General features: G+C 46.1%; 1 protein-coding gene across 1 annotated transcript in view; it reads left to right on the top strand.

Moving 5' to 3' along the window:
• The window catches only part of FNDC1 (fibronectin type III domain containing 1), a 109,107-nt gene that overhangs the window by 79,377 nt on the left and 8,289 nt on the right, over positions 1–21,441 (top strand). Inside the window, exons 15-19 of the mRNA XM_055433027.2 lie at positions 4,211–4,279; positions 6,067–6,231; positions 8,399–8,629; positions 14,270–14,378; positions 20,423–20,502. Coding sequence (XP_055289002.2) covers positions 4,211–4,279; positions 6,067–6,231; positions 8,399–8,629; positions 14,270–14,378; positions 20,423–20,502 — 654 coding nt within the window. The remainder of the gene's footprint in view (positions 1–4,210; positions 4,280–6,066; positions 6,232–8,398; positions 8,630–14,269; positions 14,379–20,422; positions 20,503–21,441) is intronic.

The raw sequence follows: 21,441 nt of genomic DNA on the forward strand, positions 1-21,441 counted from the left end.
TTCAAATATCTTAGTCTTTGCTCTCCTGGTTATGTCAGTACCGTCTTTTCCTTGAAAACACTGCTTTAACAGTGTTCTGGGAACAGCCTTGTTTCATAAATTATTCAGTAATTTAAGCATTTTTTCTGGATATCATAGTTATACATATTCCTGTATGCATAGATGCACATTGTATGTTTATTTCTAGTGTGCTGACACCCTTTCTCTCTTTACACACACACACACACACACACACGCATGCACAATTTTTTGCTTGCCATGACTTCTCTATTAAGTAATAAACTCCTTGCAGTAGAGACAGCGTCCTCTGCTTCATCTCAGATTCCTTGTGGTACCCAATTATGCATCTTTGGACATCTAAACCATACCCTAAGCCATAGGCATGCTCCGTTTTCTAGCGGAGAAGTTAGAAAGTCTTTCGAGAAGTCTTTTTACCAGTGCTCCTTGTTTTCCAGGTTCCATTTTGACAGCGGATCTGATGGTGTCGTGTGTGTTTGGAAATGTTATGAGCCAGCTGAACATCTTCAACAATTTGTAACATGACCTTGGGGCATATTTTAGAAGAACATCAGTCATTATGGAAAACAGTTCCCTCCTGCCACGGCTCACTTGCAAGACAGAAAATACAAAGAGAATAATTGAAAGTTCACTTGAGCTGGACCAACCAAATAATTTGCAAATATCTTTGGGTTTCAAATGACTTTAATTTACCTTCTCTCCAAACTTTTAATGAGAATCTACTTTAACTGTTTTTTTTTTTTTTTTAAGTATCTCTGGAACTAAGACCCAAACATTTTGCACTCTCTTTTTTTAAATTTCAGGACCGTTTGGATAAAACCACTCAAAAAATATACATACCACATGGTTGGTGGCTGGCTGCTACTTTTATGTAAGCTTTTGACATCGATTTTGGGTTGGCTTAAGAACGTTCAGTTACTCCAGATACTCCAAATTGGCATTCAGGTGGGGCAAATTCTGAGGGTCAGCTTTTCCAAAAAAACAAATTAAGTAAATCTGTTTCATTACAGCTGGAAGTTTCTTTGACTTGGAATCAAGATGGTGCTATTTTAGAAAAATTATCTCTGACTTTATTGGTTTTAAAACAAAAAAAAAAAGAAGCACTAAATCACTCAGTAGGGTGTTTACTTTTGCCAGAAGACTCAACTGTCACTCGTCTCAAGAAGCGATCCAGGCTCACAGGCGAAGGGCGTGGTTTCTGTGGTCCGGTGCGGGACCAGAGTGCCTCGGCGCCTTAGGGAGTTGTCCTTGGTATCAGATCCGTGAGGGAGACTCGACTCGTCCCCTTTCGCATTCACTCTGGGCTGCAGCACTTGTACCATGTATTCATGTTGACCGGGCCAAAAATAATGGCGAAATGAATCTGAGCTGATAATAAACCACAAGAGGACTACGTTCTTGAAAGTTAATAGACAAGGGAAAGAAAATGGTGTCATGGAAAACAGCAGCAAGACAACCCCAAATGTTAGGTGGTGTGAACTTGAAAACTCTGATTTAAACCAGCCCAGAAGTAATTCCTCTTGGATCCAGGCATATTGACATTGGAATGAACTGGAAAAAAAAAAAAATCTTGTCTAATCGTTTTTCTCAAAATGCCCATCCTGAACGGTGGATCTCTTACAACCTCTCTTTGATGACATTTGCTGGCCACGTCAGAACCCACCCAGCATCACCACCTCCGTGGTGAGGCAGGTGGGATGCATCTCACGGGCCTCTGGTGTCTATGGGGCTTTTCACTATGATCCCTGAGGGGCCAGATAGGCGAGACGAGGTCGCCATTGTCCTCAGCTGGTGGAGTTGTTCTGGCAGCATCACATTCATGAAGTTATTCGAAGTAGGCTCAAAAAAGGCTAATAGAAGGATTCTATTGGAATATTTCAGGGGACTGATCAGTTATTTCCTAACCATAAACAAAATTCAAAATTGGTGCTTGTAATTTTTTAGTGACGGAGGTTTATATACTTTTCTAATTCAATTCCCCCTTCATTATGCTGCAGAATGATGATTCTAATAAAGCGCCTGAAGGTTTACAAGCAAAAGACTGGTTTGTCCAACTTTTAAACAGTGGAGGCAGTTTGATGAAGTATAAAGTCTTTGGAGCCTAGGCCTTGCAGTTCAGTTCTGTTTTAGCTCTTTGTCCTTTTCCAGCTGTGTGACTCCAGGCATGTTATAAATCCTTGGTGTCCTTGGCTGAGAAGTGGGTATAATCAACCCCACGTATCTGGAGATTTATGTGAGGATTAACTCAAACAATATATAGCTGACGGTGCCCGATGCCCCGAAGGCATGTGATGCTTCCTGCTTCCGTCTCCTCACTCACCCTCTCTGCCTCTTAAGTGTGCCTTGGATTGAGAGTTCTGTATAATTTGCTGGGGCTTCAGTTCAAAGGAAGTGAAGGAATGTTTCTGAACTTTTTTTTTTTAATTAGGAAATCTTTTGCCTCAATATTTCACCAACTGCAGAGAAAGGATCTCCTTTTTTAGCTGCATCTGTCTCCCCCAAGCAGAGACGTCATGTATGGATTTCCTCCCATCTTCCCAAAACAACTTCTGCTTAAAGCAGTACCTAGCTCGTGGAGGCAAAAAACTGTTTTTGCTTCACTCACTCACTTTTTTGAACCAAGTTTTCATCCATGCTTGTATCAGTTTTGTTGTTGTTTTTAGTCACTAAGTCGTGTGCGACTCTTTCGCGACCCCTATGGACTGTAAGATCTTCCCTAGTAGCTCAGCTGGTAAAGAATCTGCCTGCAATGAGATCCAGGTTCAATTCCTGAGTCGGGAAGATCCCCTGGAGAAGGGATAGGCTAACCACTCCAGTATTTTTGGGCTTCCCTGAAGGTTCAGCGGGTAAAGAATCTGCCTGCAATGTGGGAGACCTGGCTTCGATCCCTGGGTCGGGAAGATCCCCTGGAGAAGGGAATGGCTACCCACTCCAATATTCTGGCCTGGAGAATTCCATGGACTGTATAGTCCATGGGGTGCAAAGAGTAGGACACGACTGAGTGACTTTCACTTCAGTTCATAGACTGTAACCCTCCAGGCTCCTCTTTCTATGGGGTTTCTTAGGCAGGAATAATGGAGTGAGATGCCATTTCTTCCTTCAGGAGATCTCCCTGACTCAGGGATCAGACCCATGTCTCCTGTGTCCCCTGAACTGCAGGTGGATTCTTTACTCCTGAGCCACCAGGGCTTCCCATTGAGCCATCTGGGAAGCCATTAATAATAGTCATTGAACAATGGTTCTTATAATTAGGGCTTCCTGGTGAATAAAAAAAATCACAAATAAAAGTCTACAGATTGCATGTATAGGATAATTCTGTAGTCATAGCAGATCTAGTGGCTTTATAAGTAAAACCCAACTTGTTTGTAAAGAGATGTTTGTAATCATTGGAATGTTATTTCCAAACTTCATAGGCAAGTTAAGAAGTTCTGATCATTACAGATTTCTCTCCCGAGTCACTGAGAGGGGATGGAAGCTTAGAGGGAGCAGTGAAGCCAGAATAGAACAGAGGAGAGGCAGGAGGGCACCTGGATCATGTGAGCGGCAAGACCGGGGGATGGAGAGAATGAGTGAAAAATCAAAGTGTGAGTCGCTCAGTTGTGTCCGACTCTTTGCGACCCCATGAACTTGCAGCTCTTCAGGTTCCTCTGTCCATGGGGTTCTCCAGGGGAGAATACTGGAGCGGGTAGCCATTCCCTTCTCCAGGGTTCTTTCCGACCCTGGGTTCGAACCTGGGTCTCCCGCCTTGCCAGCAGATTCTCTACTGTCTGAGACACCAAAGGCCATGAACAAAGGAGTTCCCTGCCCTCGGAGAATGTCTGTTCTCAGGCCTGCCCCCCCATCCCTCTCCCTCCCGCTTCTGTCCCCCTCCCCCTCCCCTCCCTTCCCCTCTCCCTCCCTCCCCCTCCCTCCCCCCTTCCCCATTAGTCGGGAGGAGCGCCCTCTGCTGGAGGGTTGGGAGCGCTGGGGAGGTGGCTTTTCCAGTGCACCCTCCTGAGCACAAAGGAGGGAAACTCCGTTCCACCTCCACGTTCTCAGGCTCTTCCTCCTGAGGAAGCCGAGGTGGCCGTGGCCGGGGAGGCTTATCCCCCTGGAAACCAGCAGCACGGGGCTGGATCACCGTGCCCCTGGCGCCATGCTGAGAAGAGAGCCCCGGGGCATTTGCTGACTGCCCTTGCCTGCTCCTTCCTAGATGAGTTCTCGGGGCTGGAGACCGACACGGCAGTGCCCACGGAAGAGGCGTACGTCATCTATGATGAAGGTACGATTGATTCCAAGCACATAATTGGGGGCTTTTCTGATTAGAGAATCTGATGTTGGTTACTAAGTGCGTGCACAGTCTCTCAGTCACGTCTGACTCTTTGCGACCCCATGGACTGTTAGCCCACCAGGCTCCTCTGTCCATGGAGTTCTCCAGACAAGAATACTGGAGTGGGTAGCCATTCCTTTCTCCCGGGGATCTTCTCCACCCAGGGGTTGAACCCGGGTCTCCTGTGACTTCTGGCTTGGCAGGCAGATTCATTACTACTGAGCCACCTGGGAAGCTGCCTGGGAAGGCCGAGGTGGGCTAAGTGGATGGTCTCAATTTCTGTTTCCCTCAGAACTTGGGGCTGGAGGGCAATGCTTAGAGAAGGGTGGTGGTACTCCCCTTCCAAGTTACCTCCCCTTGCCCCATAAAAATTTGATCCAGAGGAAAACTATGCGCTTGATACACAGATGCAGCCTCCAGACAAGACCCCTGAGCCCCCTTCCCTCCTTCTCAAACCTTCTTCTTCTTTTGGAAATTCTGGAGTTACTTCAGTCTGAACACCCCTGCACCACCCATCCACGTTAATAAAAACGACTTAGTTTAACTGAGTTCCAGCTTCCCCTCTTGGCTTTTCTCACTTTCATTCTTTCCTTTCCTTTTCTACATTCAAAAAGCAATGCGGTAGATGTGCTGATTTTTTAAAAATCAGAATGTTTTCAAGTGAAGATGAAGTTTCTGAGATGAAGAGACTTGCTTTGCGTGGCGTCTGGTCACTCCATTCGTACTAATTACTGCTGTAATTATACTTACTTCCCTGTGGTTTTTCCTGTGTTTTGTAAATGGCCTCTGAAATTGAAGGAAATTCGCGTAGAAAGCTTGTCCCCTTTCCAGTGCTGGCCTTTGACACTTGGGGTGTCACTCCTCACTAATGTGCTCAGTCTGCCCGCTGCTGGTTGTAGATTCAAGGCTCTTCAGTCACGAATGTGGGAATAACGTCACCTCTGATGCTGTCACGATTTTCAATGTAGTGGTTTAATCCCCAGTTTAAAAAAAAAAAAACCTGAAAGTAAAACATCAGATGTGAGAAAGCAAAGGAAGTTTTTTTTTAGCACCTTTTGAAATAAAACCCTATGATTTGGAACTGTTGAAAAGGGAGCAGAATTTTTTTTTTTGTTAATGGCTTAGTTCTCTCAATAGGATTAGTCCCACCTCCCCTCAGAAAATAACCCATACGCAGGTGACAATTCTTTAAAAAAAAATCAGATTTCTTTTCTCGTGTGATACTTTTCTGGCTTTAAAAGGGAAAATCACTTAGGCAGAGAATGGTCATGGACCAGTAACAGGAGCATGCTCACGTGGGTGAGTTCTAAAGTTCTGTCCAGCTTTGATTCCAAAAATCTCATTTTTCTTGTCATGTGTGTTTCTTTTTAATTTTTTTCCTTCCTTTATTCTACCTGCAGCTGCTTTTCCCTAAGGACTGAAAAATGGTGGGGTGGGGGTGGGGGATATTTTGTTAGCAACAAATTCTGTTCAGGCGTAGGGTTTATTCTAGAGTCTGCTGCTGCTGCTAAGTCGCTTCAGTCATGTCCGACTCTGTGCAACCCCATGGACAGCAGCCCACCAGGCTCCTCTGTCCACGGAATTCTCCAGGCGAGAGTACTGGAGTGGGTGGTCATTTTCTTCTCCAATTCTAGAGTCTGTTTGTGTGCCTATACACTTCAGTGTTGCATTCAATCTTAAGGTATCTTTTGACAGCACATGGTGCCCCTTTTCTGGACGTGCCCATCATGTCATTTCAGATTATGAAGTTGAGACCTCAGGGCCGCCGCCCACCACCCAGCCCTCCACCACCACCACCACCACCACCACCACCACCACCACGCCCGCCGTCATCCCGCCTGAAGGCTCCATCAGTTCCTACCCCGAAGAAGAATTCGATCTGGCTGGGAAGAAACGTTTTGTTGGTAAGCAGAAGTTCCTTAATCAGAGAAACATGAGTTTTTAGCTCTCATCCTTTGAAGAAGAGCAGAACAAATCTCTTGGCTTGGCCGAGGCAGCTCGTTTGGAGCAGAGGTTTTTCCCAGGGTGAAGTTTCCACTTGGGCGAGTCAGTGTGTCAGTCCTGTTTAGACGCTTTCTAAACATGATCTTGCTCTCTGCAGAAGTCAGGGGAGCAGGCATGTAGGAGAACATTTCGTATCCGATGGAGCAGAGTTTAGAGAGGCTGTCTTATGTAGATGAGAAGTAAGAAATACTTAATAATCATCAAGTCCAGGGACTGTAAGTATTTTTGTTATAGCCAACTTTTCTGAGATGAGACTTTTACTAGGCCTTGCCTACACATTGGTTTTTTGTTTGTTTGTTTTACTTACTTATTTAGGCTGCCCTGGGCCTTAGTTGTGGCATGTGGGATCTAGTACCCCGACCAGGTATCAAACCAGGTCCCCTGCTTTGGGAGTGCGGTGTCTTAGCCACTGGACTGCTAGGGAAGCCCCTGCGTGTTGTTTGTTAACTTCTCCCTAAAAGAGGAGCAGTTTGATGAATTGAGCTACTAGTATATATCTTACAGTTTCAAAGAGCTGAAGGTGTTTTCCTTGAGGTTATTTCCTATAGTTTTCCTTAGCCTCAAAGACTTGTGATCTAGAAATTGACCGTATTCCTCTTTCTCAGTTATTAAAACAGTTTCAGGAAGAAATTCTATGTCATTAAAGTGTCTTTCATCCCCTTTGGGAGCCTTCTTTTCCCATGCCCTTAATGAACTTTGCTAATAAGACAGATTAACATATCACTAAGTGGAAAAATATAATTTATTACTGAGTGGAGACAGGCAACAGCTTAAACTAATATCACACTTTTCTGTTTCCAAAACAAATGTTCTGCCATCAGCGAAGAACAGCTCTTGCCAGCCAAGATGTAGTATTGAGTGTCTGAACTACTCGTACTTGAAGAACAAGAATCTTAATTGGAAGGAGGATTCCTGAGGCCAGTGGTAATGCTGGCCCATGGCATGCCTCGGCCTGGCTGAATTCACCGAATGTTCTGACTTTTCTCTCTGTGGTTCCATGACAGAAATTGAAATGCTTTCAGTGCTATTATTAGCTGTTCCGAAGACCTCTTCAAAGACTGAAAGGCTTACTATTGTCTGGCTGTTTTCATATGCCTGTAACTTTATAAAGCACAGTAGACAGCTCCCCCAAACTTCCTGATCAGATCCATGCACAAGCTCGAAATACCTAATTTTGTATGGATTATTGGAAAACAGAGGAGCTTAAAAATTGCTTTCAGTGCTAACAGCCACTGGGAATGAGAGGCTGTATGAGGAGATGCAGTGGGATGTTTAGAAAGTTCTAGGAACTGTTACTTGGGAGCACTTGGGGGTCTTGAATGTATAAAGCCCAAATCCAATTCCTTGACTTTTCTAAGTTCTAGTGTGTATGTAATAAGAAGTCTTGTGGGCTCCTTCTCAGCACCGGTAGGTTCAGTTCTTATCCTGCCTTAATCCTGGGGCCCTTGTATCTGCTGAGATCATGCGTGTAGGAAAAGCTTGAAGCTATCCATAAAGGCGAGCCGCTGTTTTCATCCTGAGCGGTAATGTTGTAGAAGGCTGTTCAGGCCTGGCCTGTGCGGACATAGGTGGTGCAAGGGGTTATGTGAGTCCCTGATGTTGCAGGGGAGGCCAGACTGGACTGAGGCTAAGGTTGTACATCTTGGCTGGGGTATGTTTTTTTTTTCCTGGTCCCAAGACAGTCTAGGGAATGAAATGTGTTCAGAGAACTCCAAATTGGATTCAGTTGCACTTTTCCAAGTTTAAGGGCACAGGAATGGCAGAATGCTGCAGACTTCTATTAGACATTAAATTGTAGTTTGGAGAGGTTTCAAAACCACTATGAGGACATCGATGTTGATGGGACAATGGGATCTTTTGAAACTACCAGATTGAAAGATATAATAAATATGTGGATCCATTCAGGAGAGCTGGGATGTGCACTTGTGTTTGGCCTCAGGGCTGATGACCCTGGATGTTTAGCAGAAAGAGACTGAATGTTGGGTCTACTCCATGGAGCAGACATCATGTTTCTGCCCTCAGAGAAAGCCTTCAGCAACCCGATTGGGTATCTTTGTTCTTTTCCAGCTCCTTATGTGACGTACCTAAATAAAGACCCATCTGCCCCATGCTCTCTGACTGATGCTCTGGATCACTTCCAAGTGGACAGCCTGGATGAAATCATTCCAAATGACCTGAAGAAGAGTGACACGCCTCCTCAGCATGTCCCCCGCAACATCACCGTGGTCGCGGTGGAAGGCTGCCACTCATTTGTCATTGTGGACTGGGACAAAGCTGCCCCAGGAGATATGATAACAGGTGTGTCCAAAGCAGGTGCTCAGAGTTCCTGTCAATCTGCAGGTGGGAAATACAGACCATAAGGGATGAATGGATGATGGATAAGTGGATGGATGGAAGATGGATGGATGGATGGGTAGATGGATGAAAAAGGGATGGATGGATAAATGAATAGATTGGATAAATGAATGATGGAAGGGTGCCAGGGTGGCTGGTTCGGTCAAATATCTAGATGGAGAGATGCATGGATGAATCGGATGGACGAATGCAGATATTTTCTTTTAAAAGGATGAAATAGAGGCAGTAAGGGAAGCCTTGTAGGGCAGTATGAGGAGCTGGGTGGAAGTCAGAAGTCCTGAATCTTAGTCCCAGATGTGTTTGTATGACCTGGAGCTACTACTTCATTCTCCCTGGACCTTGGTCTCCTCCTGTACAAAACATCATTAGGTCTCTTACCCTGTAATCCTGCAAGTAGCCAGGGAGTCCACGGAGTCACTTGTCAGATGAGCCCCTGCAGCATGGGTGATGACAGCGCTCCTACTGTGTGCTTCCCAGGGTCATGATCAACCCCGGGGTCATGACTCAGGCTCTTTCCGGGTCTGCTCGGTGCTTCCAAATCAGTCTTGGCACTCCTGAATTCCTTAGGTGGGAACTGGATGTGATGGAGAAAATGCCCAGGGATCTTGAGCCTCCAAGATCTTGGTCTGTGAGATGTTCATGAGTTCATTCGCCAAAGACATATTTGAGGATAAATTTGTTGAGATGAGTTATTACAGAAAAAGAGTTAATGTTTTCTTTGGATAGACACCCTTCTTTTGCAAATGATTCCTTTTGGGTCAGTGAGTTATTTAAGAGGAAGGAATGGGTGTGTGTGTGTGTGTGTGTGTGTGTGTGTCTCAGGGCTGGGGATGGTGGGATAAGTAGGAGTTTGACATATTGTGTCACTACCATGCTACTGTCCTTCATCAAATTTGAAATTTTTAATGTTCTTGCTTTAGGTCCCCAGTATGATCTCTTAAAATGAGAAAAAAATACCCAAGCACAACCAGAGAGCTAATTTTTTTTTTCTTTAATGAAGTTTGCACTGCAGCCCAAAAATCAGGATAAAGGACACAGGACAGAATGCCTGGGTATTGTGCCAGGCAAGATGGAAGGGCCATGGAGAGCCAGGGTGCAAATCAAGGGGTCTGAATCTTGGTGTAGCTATACTTGCTGGTCCCCCAATCTACGAGTTGCTCGGTCCACTGGGGCCAGCTTCTGTGAAGTCCAGCATGTTCCTAATAGAAAGCAAATAAATCAATGGAAGGAGGAAAGCTTGTAGTCAAACAGCCAGAAAATCCTTTTATGAACTGAATATGATTTTATGAATGGCAGTTTTGAAAAGCAAGCAAGGAAACAGGGAAAAAAAAACCATGGAAAACCTTATCTTAAGCTACTTAGCTTTTGATCTCTTGAATAACAGATGTTACTTAACATAAATATACCCCTGTGCCCTGAGCCATGGGGCTTCTGAGAAACAGAAGGATGGATACAGGATGAGAGGATCAGCCACCTTGGACATGCCCCTGGGGCTGGAGCCTGAGGAGTCTTCGGAGAACTCCTGTCAGTGTCGCTGGACTTAACTCCGACGCAGTTCCTGTATCATCCCATAGAGGGCGTGCTTCTGAAACACATGCTCCTGTTAGCTTTGCATCGAAAGCCTTCCGAAGCTCCCTGGAGACTGGGGTCATCTCATCACCACATACCCCCACCGTCTAATCACAAACCAAGCCCCAGGGCCCTAATCACGAGCACTCATGCCGCAAGCATAAATAATACGGCTGAGGTGTTATTGAGATGCAGGTTCCAATAGAAAGTTATGCCAACTCCTGCCAAGCTGCTTATCGTGGAATATTTTAGTGCACGACAGCCTTATGATATGCAGAAGAAGCATGTTAGGCCCTAGAGGCTAAAAGAGAAAAGCATGAAAGCGCTTCATCAGTTAATGAGTCAGGCACCAGCTCTTTTAGCTGCAGAACAACAAGGTGAAGTGGATACCCAGATGCCTCCTAGACCCAATGGGAAGATCACACTTCCGGGCCCACTGCAGGGTGTTTGGGTCCTGGTAGCTGCCTGAGATGTAGAGCACTTTGCTGATTTCCACTGGCGGTTCTTTTCTTTCACACGTGGTTGAGTCAGCGTGTAACCAGATGGTGGCCAAACGACACGAAACTCCCACAAAGTAAATAGGCCCATGACTGCCGCCTACCCTGATCACTCCTAATGAATGAAGCTGTCTCTTCATCAGCAGTGACTCAGTGGGAAATCACCTTCGTGGTGGTCTCTGAATCTTTTCAGGACTGGTTTTAATAAGAACAGAGAATGCAGGAGTTACATGTGCTCAGCAAGCACGTTATAAAAATCCAGACACAAGGATAAGCAGGGAAACCTGAGTAGTATATGGGATGAAGTGCAGCATTCTAATGGATATGAGATCAAAGAGGATGAGCCGGGCTGATCCATTGAAGCCAGGGCTCCTCGGGCACGTCCGCCCCCCGCTGGACCCTTGTTGGGTACAGAGTCACCATCAGCTCATGTGACTTGATGTCACCATCTTCAGAGGAGGAGGGTACCCTATGGAGAGAGCAGCAACATTTTCCAGGTCCCATGAATTAGTTGTTGGAAACAGAGAAGAAGGAATTTCTTTGAAAAGGCTTCAGAGCCCGGGCCCCCTGTTTCTGCTCCCTGTGTGCTGGGGAGGAGCTGTGTGACTCTAATCCACTCTTCCCATCACCAGAATAGCCCTTGGGGAGGCGATCGGGGAGAACAGGTGCTGAATGAAGCCATTTGCCTCTTCGATGCCTTTGAGTTTCTTCATCTTCTCCTCCTTGACCTGCGATCTGACTCTCAGCCCGTGTCCTCACAGGCTAATCCTCTGTGGCCCGACATTAAAGCTCGGGATCGCTTAAGGCCTGGTCCTAAGTCACTTTCTTCCTCAGCTCAGCTCAGCTCAGCCGCTCAGTCGTGTCCGACTCTTTGTGACCCCAGGGACTGCAGCACGCCAGCCTCCCTGTCCATCACCAGCTCCCGGGACTTGCTCAAACTCTTGTCTATTGCATCAGCGATGCCATCCAGCCATCTCGTCCTCTGTCGTCCCCTTCTCCTCCTGCCCTCAATCTTTCCCAGCATCAGGGTCTTTTCCAATGAGTCAGGTCTTCGCATCAGGTGGCCAAAGTGTTGGAGCTTCAGCTTCAACATCAGTCCTTCAGTCCAGTCCAGCTAGCCTCCCACTCACCACAGCTAGAGAAAGCCTGAGTGCAGCCATGAAGACCCAGCGCAGCCAAAAATAAATAAATACAAAATTTTAAATGCTTATAAATATATATTTTCTTAAAAAAGACATGTGTGTGGGTAAAATCCTGGAGAGAGAAAACAGAGTAAGAAGAAAAGCTTCAGCTTCAGCTGGAGGTCTTTTTAAAGACCTCTTTATGCACAGGTCTTTTAAAAATGTATATATGTATTTACAAGCATTTACACATTTTTGTTTGTTTATTTTTGGCTGTGCTGGGCCTTCAGCGCTGCCCTCAGGCTTTCTCTAGCTGTGGTGAATGGGAGGCCCCGGTCTAGTTGCTGTGTGTGGTCTTCCCGTCGCAGCGGCTTGTTGCACAGCAGAGGCTGTGGGGCGCATGGGCTTCAGCAGCCGCAGCCCGAGGGCTCTAGAGCACGGGCTCGGTAGTTGCGCTGCCTGGGCTTCGTTGCCCCTCCGAACATGGGGTCTTCCCGGACCAGGCATCGAATCTGTGTCCCCTGCAATGGCAGACGGGGTCCCAACCACTGGACCAGCACGGAAGTCCCGACGCAGGTGGTTTCAGTGCCTCGTGGTGATGAGTCATTGGTTTGTAGGTCAGGACCCAGCCTGCTCTCCTCTGAGCCCCAACCTGAAAAATCATGTCCACTTGGCATTATCATCCGTCACGCTGCCAAAGCTTCTCAGACTCCGCATATCCAGAATCAGACTCATGATCCAGACACACACCTGCTCATCTGGGTTTTCTGTCTCACTCTCCGTCCATTCTTGCAAGCCTGAAGCTTTGGAGTCATCTTCCAATCTCCTTCTTTATTTCCCCTCTGTATTCAGTTCATCACTCAATCCCGTCACCTTTACCTTTCAGACTTTCCTGCACGCGTCCATTGTTCTCCATTAACCACCCCAGTACCTGAGCTGTTGTGACCACTCACCGGGATATTGCCACCACTGTCCTGCTAGACCACCCCCTCCATATACCACACTGTCTGGTCCTCCACTCGGCACCCAAGAGATACACGGCAGACAGTCTTGTTGTGTCGCCCCTTGAATGTCTTCCTTTTCTTTTGGAATGAAAAGCAAAAGCCTCTGTGATCAAAGAGGCTTGCATTTTTTTTGTTGTTGTTTGATGCTTCTTTAGCTTCGTTTCATGTCACCCTTCCCCTCACCCTGCCCCTCTGAGGCCCTCCTGCCTCCTGCTTTCTCCCTCGCTTGCGGCTTTGCCCAGATACCCCTCTACCTGGACTTCTCCCCACTTCCCACCGTGCAGCTTAACTGCTTCCCATCCTTTACTTATCAGCCCCATTTCATGGTCCTGGGAAAGCTCTCTGTGTCCGGCTCTCCCCATCTGCCAGTGCCCCAGCACACAGTTCCCATCAGGCTGTATAAACAAGCAGTTTAATCCTATTTGTCTGCCTTGCTGCTCCTGGAGTTTTCAGTAAAATGAATGATCATTTAATCTCTAGCACTTAGTATACAGTAGCACTGACTTGCAGGAGGCACACAATAAATATTGGTTGAATTAACAAATATGAACTTGGACCAGATATTTGACCTCTAAGACTCAGTTTCCTCCTGTGTCAGAATGGAGACAGAGAAACCTAAGGTCAGGAGAATTCATCACAGTAGAACCCGATCCAAAGTATTTGGCATAACGTTCGGCACAGAGGAAGTACTTGACCAATATTTCCTTCCCACGTAAGGAGAGCAGCGTAAAGGTTGTGTGGCGCTGCGACAGGAAGGCCACTTGGCCCCGGGGGGCAGCCTGGCAAGCTGGGCAGGTATCAGGGTAGAGTCCACCCGCTGAGGTCCATTAACAGCGGATAAGGCAGAGCTGCCTGGCTGTTGTCACTGGACGTCACGGGCGAGGGCAGGCAGAGGAATTCAAGAACTAGAAGCCACAGGAGAGTCTAACAAGAGGTGGAGAGACCTATCGAGTTTGGGACCTTTCAGCCACAAGACGCGGCACTCGCCCCCACCGACGCTTCATTTTGCATGAAGGATAATTGTATGCGCCTCCGCCGGGAACTGCTTCGATACTTGTGTGGAGGCCACTGCTCTTCCCTTGAGCTGTGCGTTCACGCTTACATGTGATTAGTTCGAGGTGAGCCCGGGACTGTGGGAGATCAGGAGAAGGAAGAAAAGTAGGGAACCAGCTAGTCGTCAGGAAGTGTGTCTGCCGTTACCTGCATCTGGTATCGCCAGTGGGCACCAGCGTTCTACCCCCTCCCGACCCAGCACACTGCTTGCTCGCCTTCTAGACTTTTCCCACAGAGCTGCCCCCACCCCACGGCTCCTCCCACCGCCCCCTGAGTTACGCCTCTTGGGCGATGTGCTTCCTTGAAGCTCACTGGGCTCCGCCTCCTCTCATCCTGCAGGTTACTTGGTTTACAGTGCATCCTATGAAGACTTCATCAGGAACAAGTGGTCCACCCGGGCTTCATCAGTAACCCACCTGCCCATTGAGAACCTGAAGCCCAACACGAGGTATGATGCGTCCAGCATTATGAGCAGAAACTGAGGCCTGTGTGCGTGGCCACTGACATCCTTCGGTTGGAAAGGAAAGGACTAACTCAGCGTGCTCTTACAGCTTCTCTTGAATTCTCTAGTTGCCTCTCACAGACTGGACGAGAAAGCTCACCATGTCTCGTGAGCGTTTCTTTACAGAAAGGGCTGTGTGCTTTGTGACTGTTAGGTTATTGTGTTTACGTTTTGTTCCCCATTGTCCAGAGACGGAAACTACCTACCATTGGGAAGGGTAAGATTGTTCTGTGTGTTGAAAGGGAATCCACCTCTTTGCCGTCACCAACATGGTGACTTTATGCAGCGCAAGCTTCATATATGACATTAGTGGAGCAGTGATTGAGAAGCATTTTTTATTGTAGTTGATTTACAATGTTTGTTAATTTCTGCTGTACCAAAAAGTGATTCAGTTCAGTTCAGTTCAGTCACTCTGTCGTTTCTGACTCTTTGTGACCCCATGAATCACAGCACGCCAGGCCTCCCTGTCCATCACCAACTCCCGGAGTTCCATCGAGTCGGTGATGCCATCCAGCCATCTCATTCTCTGTCTTCCCCTTCTCCTCCCACCCCCAATCCCTCCCAGCATCAGAGTCTTTTCCAATGAGTCAACTCTTCGCATGAGGTGGCCAAAGTATTGGAGTTTTAGCTTTAACATCAGTCCATCCAATGAACACCCAGGTCTGATCTCCTTTAGGATGGACTGGTTGGATCTCCTATATATATGTGTGTGTGTATATGTGTGTGTGTGTATTCAGACATATATACATACATACACACATTCTTTTTTATATTCTTTTTGATTGTGGTTTATCACAGGATATTTAATATAGTTCTTTTGCTCTACAGTAGGACTTTCTTGTTTATTCATTCTGTATATAATAATTTGCACCTGCTAACTCCAGCCTCCCACTCCATGCCTCCCCAACCCTTGCTAACCACAAGTCTGTTCCCTGTGTCTGCAACTCTGTTTTTATTTCATAGGTAGGTTCTTTTGTGCTATATTTTAATTCCTGCATATAAGTGATATCATATGGTGTTTGTCTTTCTCTTTCTGACTTACTTCACTTAGTAGGATAATTTTTAGTGCCATCCATGTTGCTCCAGATGACATTGTTTCATTCTTTTTCATGGCTGAGTAATATTCCCAGTATTCCATTGTATATATGTACCATATCTTCTATATTTGTTGATGGATATTTAGGTTGTTTCCATGTCTTTGCTATTGTAAATAGGGCTCCGATGAACATAAAGCTACATTGTAGGCCCAGGAGTGGGAGTGCTAGATCTCACTGTAATTCTATTTTTAGCTTTTTGAGAAATCTCCATGTTGTTTTCTGTAGTGGCTGCACCAACTTATTTATTTCTACCAACAGTGTAGGAGGGTTCCCTTTTCTCCACACCCTTTCCAGCATTTGTTATTTGTAGAGTTTTTGGTGATGGCCATTCTGATTGGTATGAGGGGTACCTCATTGTAGTCTTGATTTGCATTTCTCTAACAGCTAGTGATGTTGACCATCTTTTCATGTACCTGTTGGCCTTGTATATTTCTTCTGTGGATAAATGTCTAATTAGGTTCTTTGCCCATTTTTCAATTGGGTTGTTTGTTTTGTTGTTGTTGTTGAGTTGTATGAACTGGCTAAACATTTTAATAGCTGGTACTCAACCTCTATGATGTGGAAGTTCGGATCTTTCAAGAAAGATGTATTTTACACGTTAATATCAGTTGTAAGATGCATGGCTTCCTACACGGAGAAGTGGGTCGCCAGCCAGAGGGCCATCTGGGAGTGAGTTTTTAGCCCTCAGTATGAAATGTGCAGAACTTGTCTCGAGGGTGCAAACAGTGTGTGTGTGCATTTCCTATTTTATATTCTCTGGTCTTGCTGGTAACAACCATCAGGAAAGCTTCCATCCTTGGTGGGTGAATGTGGGCGGAACATCAAGGACACAATGGTCGCGCTGTGGTGTGCTTGTAAACTGGCTGTCTGGGAAAAAAAAAAGTAACAACTGCTTTATGGTATTTGCCAATTCCAAGCTAGTCTGGGACTGCAGAATTGCTGATATTTAACAATCTGCTCTCTGAGGCCTGTAGCATGGCTCCAGCACACCACGTCACGTCCAGCCACCATATTTCCACAGCAAAATGTTCTGAATGATGTGACTGGGGCCCGAGGTCTCCCGTTTTTTTATACAGTCAGAGGAACACAGAGGAGATTGGAACAAAATGCTCTCCTTAAACAGAACTGTTGACCCTTAAACAGAACTGTTGAAAGGGATAGAAACTGGACAATAGCCTTGGGCACCGAGAGACTTCTGAACTAGCGGAGAACTTTGCTCAGGGCCTGTTAACGCCCTGGGCTCACTTGAACTGAGCTTTCATAAACTATTACAAATTTCTGGATTGAGCAAATAAAAATATCAGGAAATTGAGAAAGCCCTTTTCTTAGTTCTTCCCTGATAGTAATGAAAAGTTGATTCATTAAACCAAGAACAAAACGAAAGAAAACAAAGTCAACATCCCTTTTTTTTTGATGGTTTTTAATTGTGTTCAGAGTGAATGTTTTTACAGCCCAGCCTCAGGAGCAGCTGAAGGAGGCCTTAGATATGCTTGGCCTCCTGGCTACTTGTAAATCCTGGACTCCTGCTGCCCCTACCCCAACAGCCCAGTTTTCTTGTGACAACTGTTGGTACCAAACTGATGTTGCGTTTTGAATACTGTCAGGGGATAGTTATGTGGGATGGTTTATTCATTCTTCCTATAGGTATGAATGAGTGTCCACGGTTCACTCAGTGAGAGCTTACTGAGTGCTCAGGGCCAGGCCCCAGGCTCCAAAGAGGGAAGAGCAGAGGGGTTGGGGAGGGGCCTACAATACACCATGGCCCCTCATGGTGCTCACAGTCTGACAGAGACCCATGGTTTATAAACACGTAGATATGGACTTTCCCCGACCAGCATTCTGAGAGAGAAGTACCCTGTGCTGTGAGTGTGTAATACGGGGCTTTTTTCCTGAGCTTGAGGATAAGGGGCGGTCAGGTGAGGAAGATGCCCAGCATTTGACCTGGAGAAGGTAAATGAGCTGTCAAGTTGCTTGAGGCAGGAAGGGTGTTGGGAAGCTGGTGTGTTTGAGGAAGAGCAGGAGGCCGATGCGGTCGGGGGACGGAGGAGAGAGGGGGCTAGTGGCTGGACCAGCTGGTGGCAGATGGGCCCCAGTGTCTCCCGAGGCTTGCGTCCTGCGTCCACCCATGCTGGGGGCCCTGGGAGACGGACTGGGAGCAGCAGCAGCCACTGGGGGTTCTCCCCAAGTGTGGCTAGCTTGTCTTTTGTTCTTTGGAGGGAGAGTGCTCGCTGACTTCCTCCTGTGAGGATTTCCTTCAGACCCCTCCATGCCTGAGTGCATGCTAAGTTGCTTCAGTCATCTCCAACTCTTTGTGACCCCAGGGACTGTAGCCCTCCAGGCAACTCTGTCCATGGGATTCTCCAGGCAAGATTACTGGAGTGGGTTGCCATGCCCTCCTCCAGGGGGTCTTCCCGACCCAGGGATCAAACCCGCTTCTCTTGTGTCTCCTGCATTGGCAGGCAGTTTCTTTACCCCTAGCACCACCTGGGAAGCCCAAGGTATACAGATCTGCCACCATGGAACCTATTCAAAAGAAGGTGCCAGAAGCTTGTATAAGAAGGCAAGGTGTGGGATGCTTTTGTTACTTAGGTGAGATAGAGACACTTCAGGGTATGAAATATATATTTTAGTCTGTAGAAAAACATTTAATGTGATTTTTGAAAATTTTACTTTTTTAAATAATACCATATTGTTTTTCAGCTGGGCATATGTAAACTTATTTTGACACAGTAGGTGGAGTTCAAATGGAAATACATCTTTAGAACTGGGTTTTGTGGAGGAATGGAGTTGTTGCGTGGACAGGGGGGTCAATTTGGAGAATATTTAGGTTTCAGTGTAAAATAGAATGGATACAGCTAAGAAATTGGAATAGGCTCTCCCAGCCAATGGGTCACCCCTCTGCCATCACCTCTACTGCACAGGGTGCTTCCTTCTGCCGAACTGGGGAAGTGGTACCAGGTTGCCTCCAGGGATGGCCCGAGAAAGATACAGCAGAAATAAATGTCCCTGGTAGCCTCTGAATATCAGTATCACACCCTAGGTTTCAATTTCCTATTTTTTTTTTAAAGGAAAAGGCGTCTGTAAAGTTTGACTTTTACTGTTGACGTATGCCAAACCCACTGTTTGAACTGCCAGCGGAGTTTGCCTTAAATAACTCCACGACCGCTGAGTTAGAAGTATGCACAATTGAGAACACACAAAGTGCTGAGTGAATTGAGATTTGGGAACTCATATGTTCTTAATTGTGCGTATCTTTTTTTTTTTTTTTAATGAAATTTTAGAAAGGATTCTGTCCTAAATGAGATGTGAATATACTTTCTTGAAAAGCTTAAGAGAAGACTTGGTTTTACCAAATGGACTTTTTCTTTGCTCTCTGTTCAATCAAACCCAAAGTCAAATACCTCTGTGTAACTGTGAGGCCAGAGGCTCCCCTGGGGACCTCAGCTCAGATGCTCAGTAGCCTCGGTGCCAGGGCAGAGGTGCAACAGACATGCGCCATTGCTCTCTGGGTGTAAATAGTTCTCCTTTTAAAACTTTAGTGCATCTTAATTAGTGCGTGTGATCTGTGTGTCTGACTTAAACATAGGATTTTGTAACATTGAAGTGTAGCTCCTGTTGCCCAGAAGCCAAGGCCCCTTCTGAACCCTCTGAGGTGGTGGACACACTCCCCTGCCCAATTTTTTTTTAACCCTCTTTCTTTACCTGGAAGCAGTTAGGGACTGTGTGTATTAGTTGCTCAGTCATGTCTGACTCTTTGCAACCCCATGGACGGTAGCCCGCCAGGCTCCTCTGTCCATGGAATTCTCCAGGCAAGACACTAGAGTGGGTTGTCATTTCCTTCTCCAGGGGAATCTTCCTGACTCAGGGATCGAATCCAGGTCTCCCTCATTGCAGGCAGATTCTTTATCATCTGAGCCACCAGGGGAGCCCCAGTTAAGGACTAAGAGGGCACAGATAATACCTAGAATTCCATGGGGTTGGACAGCATAGAGATACTGCAGGTAAAGTAGGTCTCAACTGTGTTGGCCTCCAGTATTTTCTCATCACTGCTTTTGGTCCTGTAGCTCATGAGAGTCCAAAGAAAGACGCTGTTGGACTCCCGGCCGAACTGGCTTATCTCCTTCTAGATGAACAGGCTGATTCAGGCCATGTGCTTTCTAGCACATTCTCTGTTCCAAGACAAAGATTAATCCCCAGCAGAGCCTCTGCAGGCCTTTTCCACTTCCCCTTCCCAGACTTGCTTCTCTTTCCTTGAGGCACAGAAGCTGGAGACTCGGTGATGTTAAGGCTCCAGAGCCAAGCGTAGCACTTGTCCTGCGCCCAGAACATTGCTGTCATGTTTGTTCCCCCGAGGAGGCCAGCCTCTGGACTGGCTTAGCCTCTCCCTGCCAACAGCAGGTTGCATCATCATCAGCCCATCAGACATCCTGCATTTATACACGACGTCCAGGGATGAGACTTAGGCTAGAACTGGAATTCTGCTCAGTAAGCATTGCTCCCTGCTCCAGCTTCTCTGTCTTGCTGGTGGAACTCAAGATGAGACAGGAGGGGGCCATACCGTCCAATGGCAGGCCTGCAGGGCATGGCCTGCATGGGGTGGGCGAACCCTTGGTGCTCTAAATAACACACAGAGTCCAAGTGACCTGTTTGCCTAGTACGCCCCTCCATTCCTAGTGGGAACATGTCTATGCTGTTCATTATATTGTTCTGAAAAGTTATTTGAAAAGGAGAAAGTTTAGAAATAACATGAAGAAATAGTGATGTTGTATGCATTTGTGAAAAGATAAGACTCAAACCCTGCCACAGAGTAAGTGCTCAGTAGTTGGCTGTTTGTCTCATTACACAAAAATTAAACAAGGTTCTCTTTCAAACTATGTTTTCTTCAAATTTCAGGTATTATTTTAAAGTTCAAGCTAAAAATCCTCACGGCTATGGACCTGTTAGCTCTTCAGTCTCATTTGTTACAGAATCAGGTATGGATGACTTCATGTTCTTTTTTCTTCATTTCATTAAAAACAAATAATCTGAAATCAGGCCTACAATAGAATAAAAACTGAACAAGTATAACTTCTGTTTAGTCAGTTCGTATTGGATATCACTTTATAAGGTAAACATGATTTTCTTTCTGCTAAGTTAAATCTTGGATAATAAAAGTAGTCTTCATTGGAACAGATTGAAAAGTGAAAAGAGCAAATTCCAATGAAAAGGGAAGAAAATCTAGTTATTAGCCATGTGGGAAAGATAACTTTGAATCCATCTAGTTGCAGAGGTAATTTCTTTATTGTTATTGAAAGCAGCCGAAGTTCACACATGTCATGTGATCTGAGGGGCAGTTGCTTCTTTCAATCAGTCAGATCTCTAGGATGCTTCCTTTCCTAGGAGACAACGGTATCTCTACTTAATATGGAGGGTTTAATTAAAATGCTGTCCATTCTGCAAGCAGTGTCAGTCAGAAGATGTCGCTACTTTGGGTTGCTGGTGTGCAGAGCTCTCAGACCCTTTGGTGAAGTGTCCCGTGGTCATGGTCTGAGGCAGTACACACAGCTGGTTCATGGTGGCAGTTCCTGGGTTGGCAGCCTCTCTGTACAGGAAGCCAGGTGGGAGAGTTGGTGCCCATGTCCCAAGACAAACACCTACAGGAGCCCAGCAGGGTCAGCTCCACACTAATGTGGCTCTAGCTTCCATTTGATTAGATTATTCCCTACATGTAGCTTGATCCCAGAACATTTGCCGTTGGAAGATATTTTTAAATGCAGTGATTTAAATCTACTGAATCAAAATATATGGAAAAAAATCTTGAATATGTTTTATACTGGAACTGTTGACAAAGGACATCAAAATTGGTGTTTTCACCTGTTTCATCTAAGAAGTGTGTTTCTCATTAGCATTTAAGAAAGAGTACAAGGAAACCT

Source organism: Moschus berezovskii, chromosome 10 (assembly GCF_049115385.1).
Source record: "Moschus berezovskii isolate FMDL1 chromosome 10, NW_MosBer_1.0, whole genome shotgun sequence".
NCBI lineage: Eukaryota > Metazoa > Chordata > Mammalia > Artiodactyla > Moschidae > Moschus > Moschus berezovskii.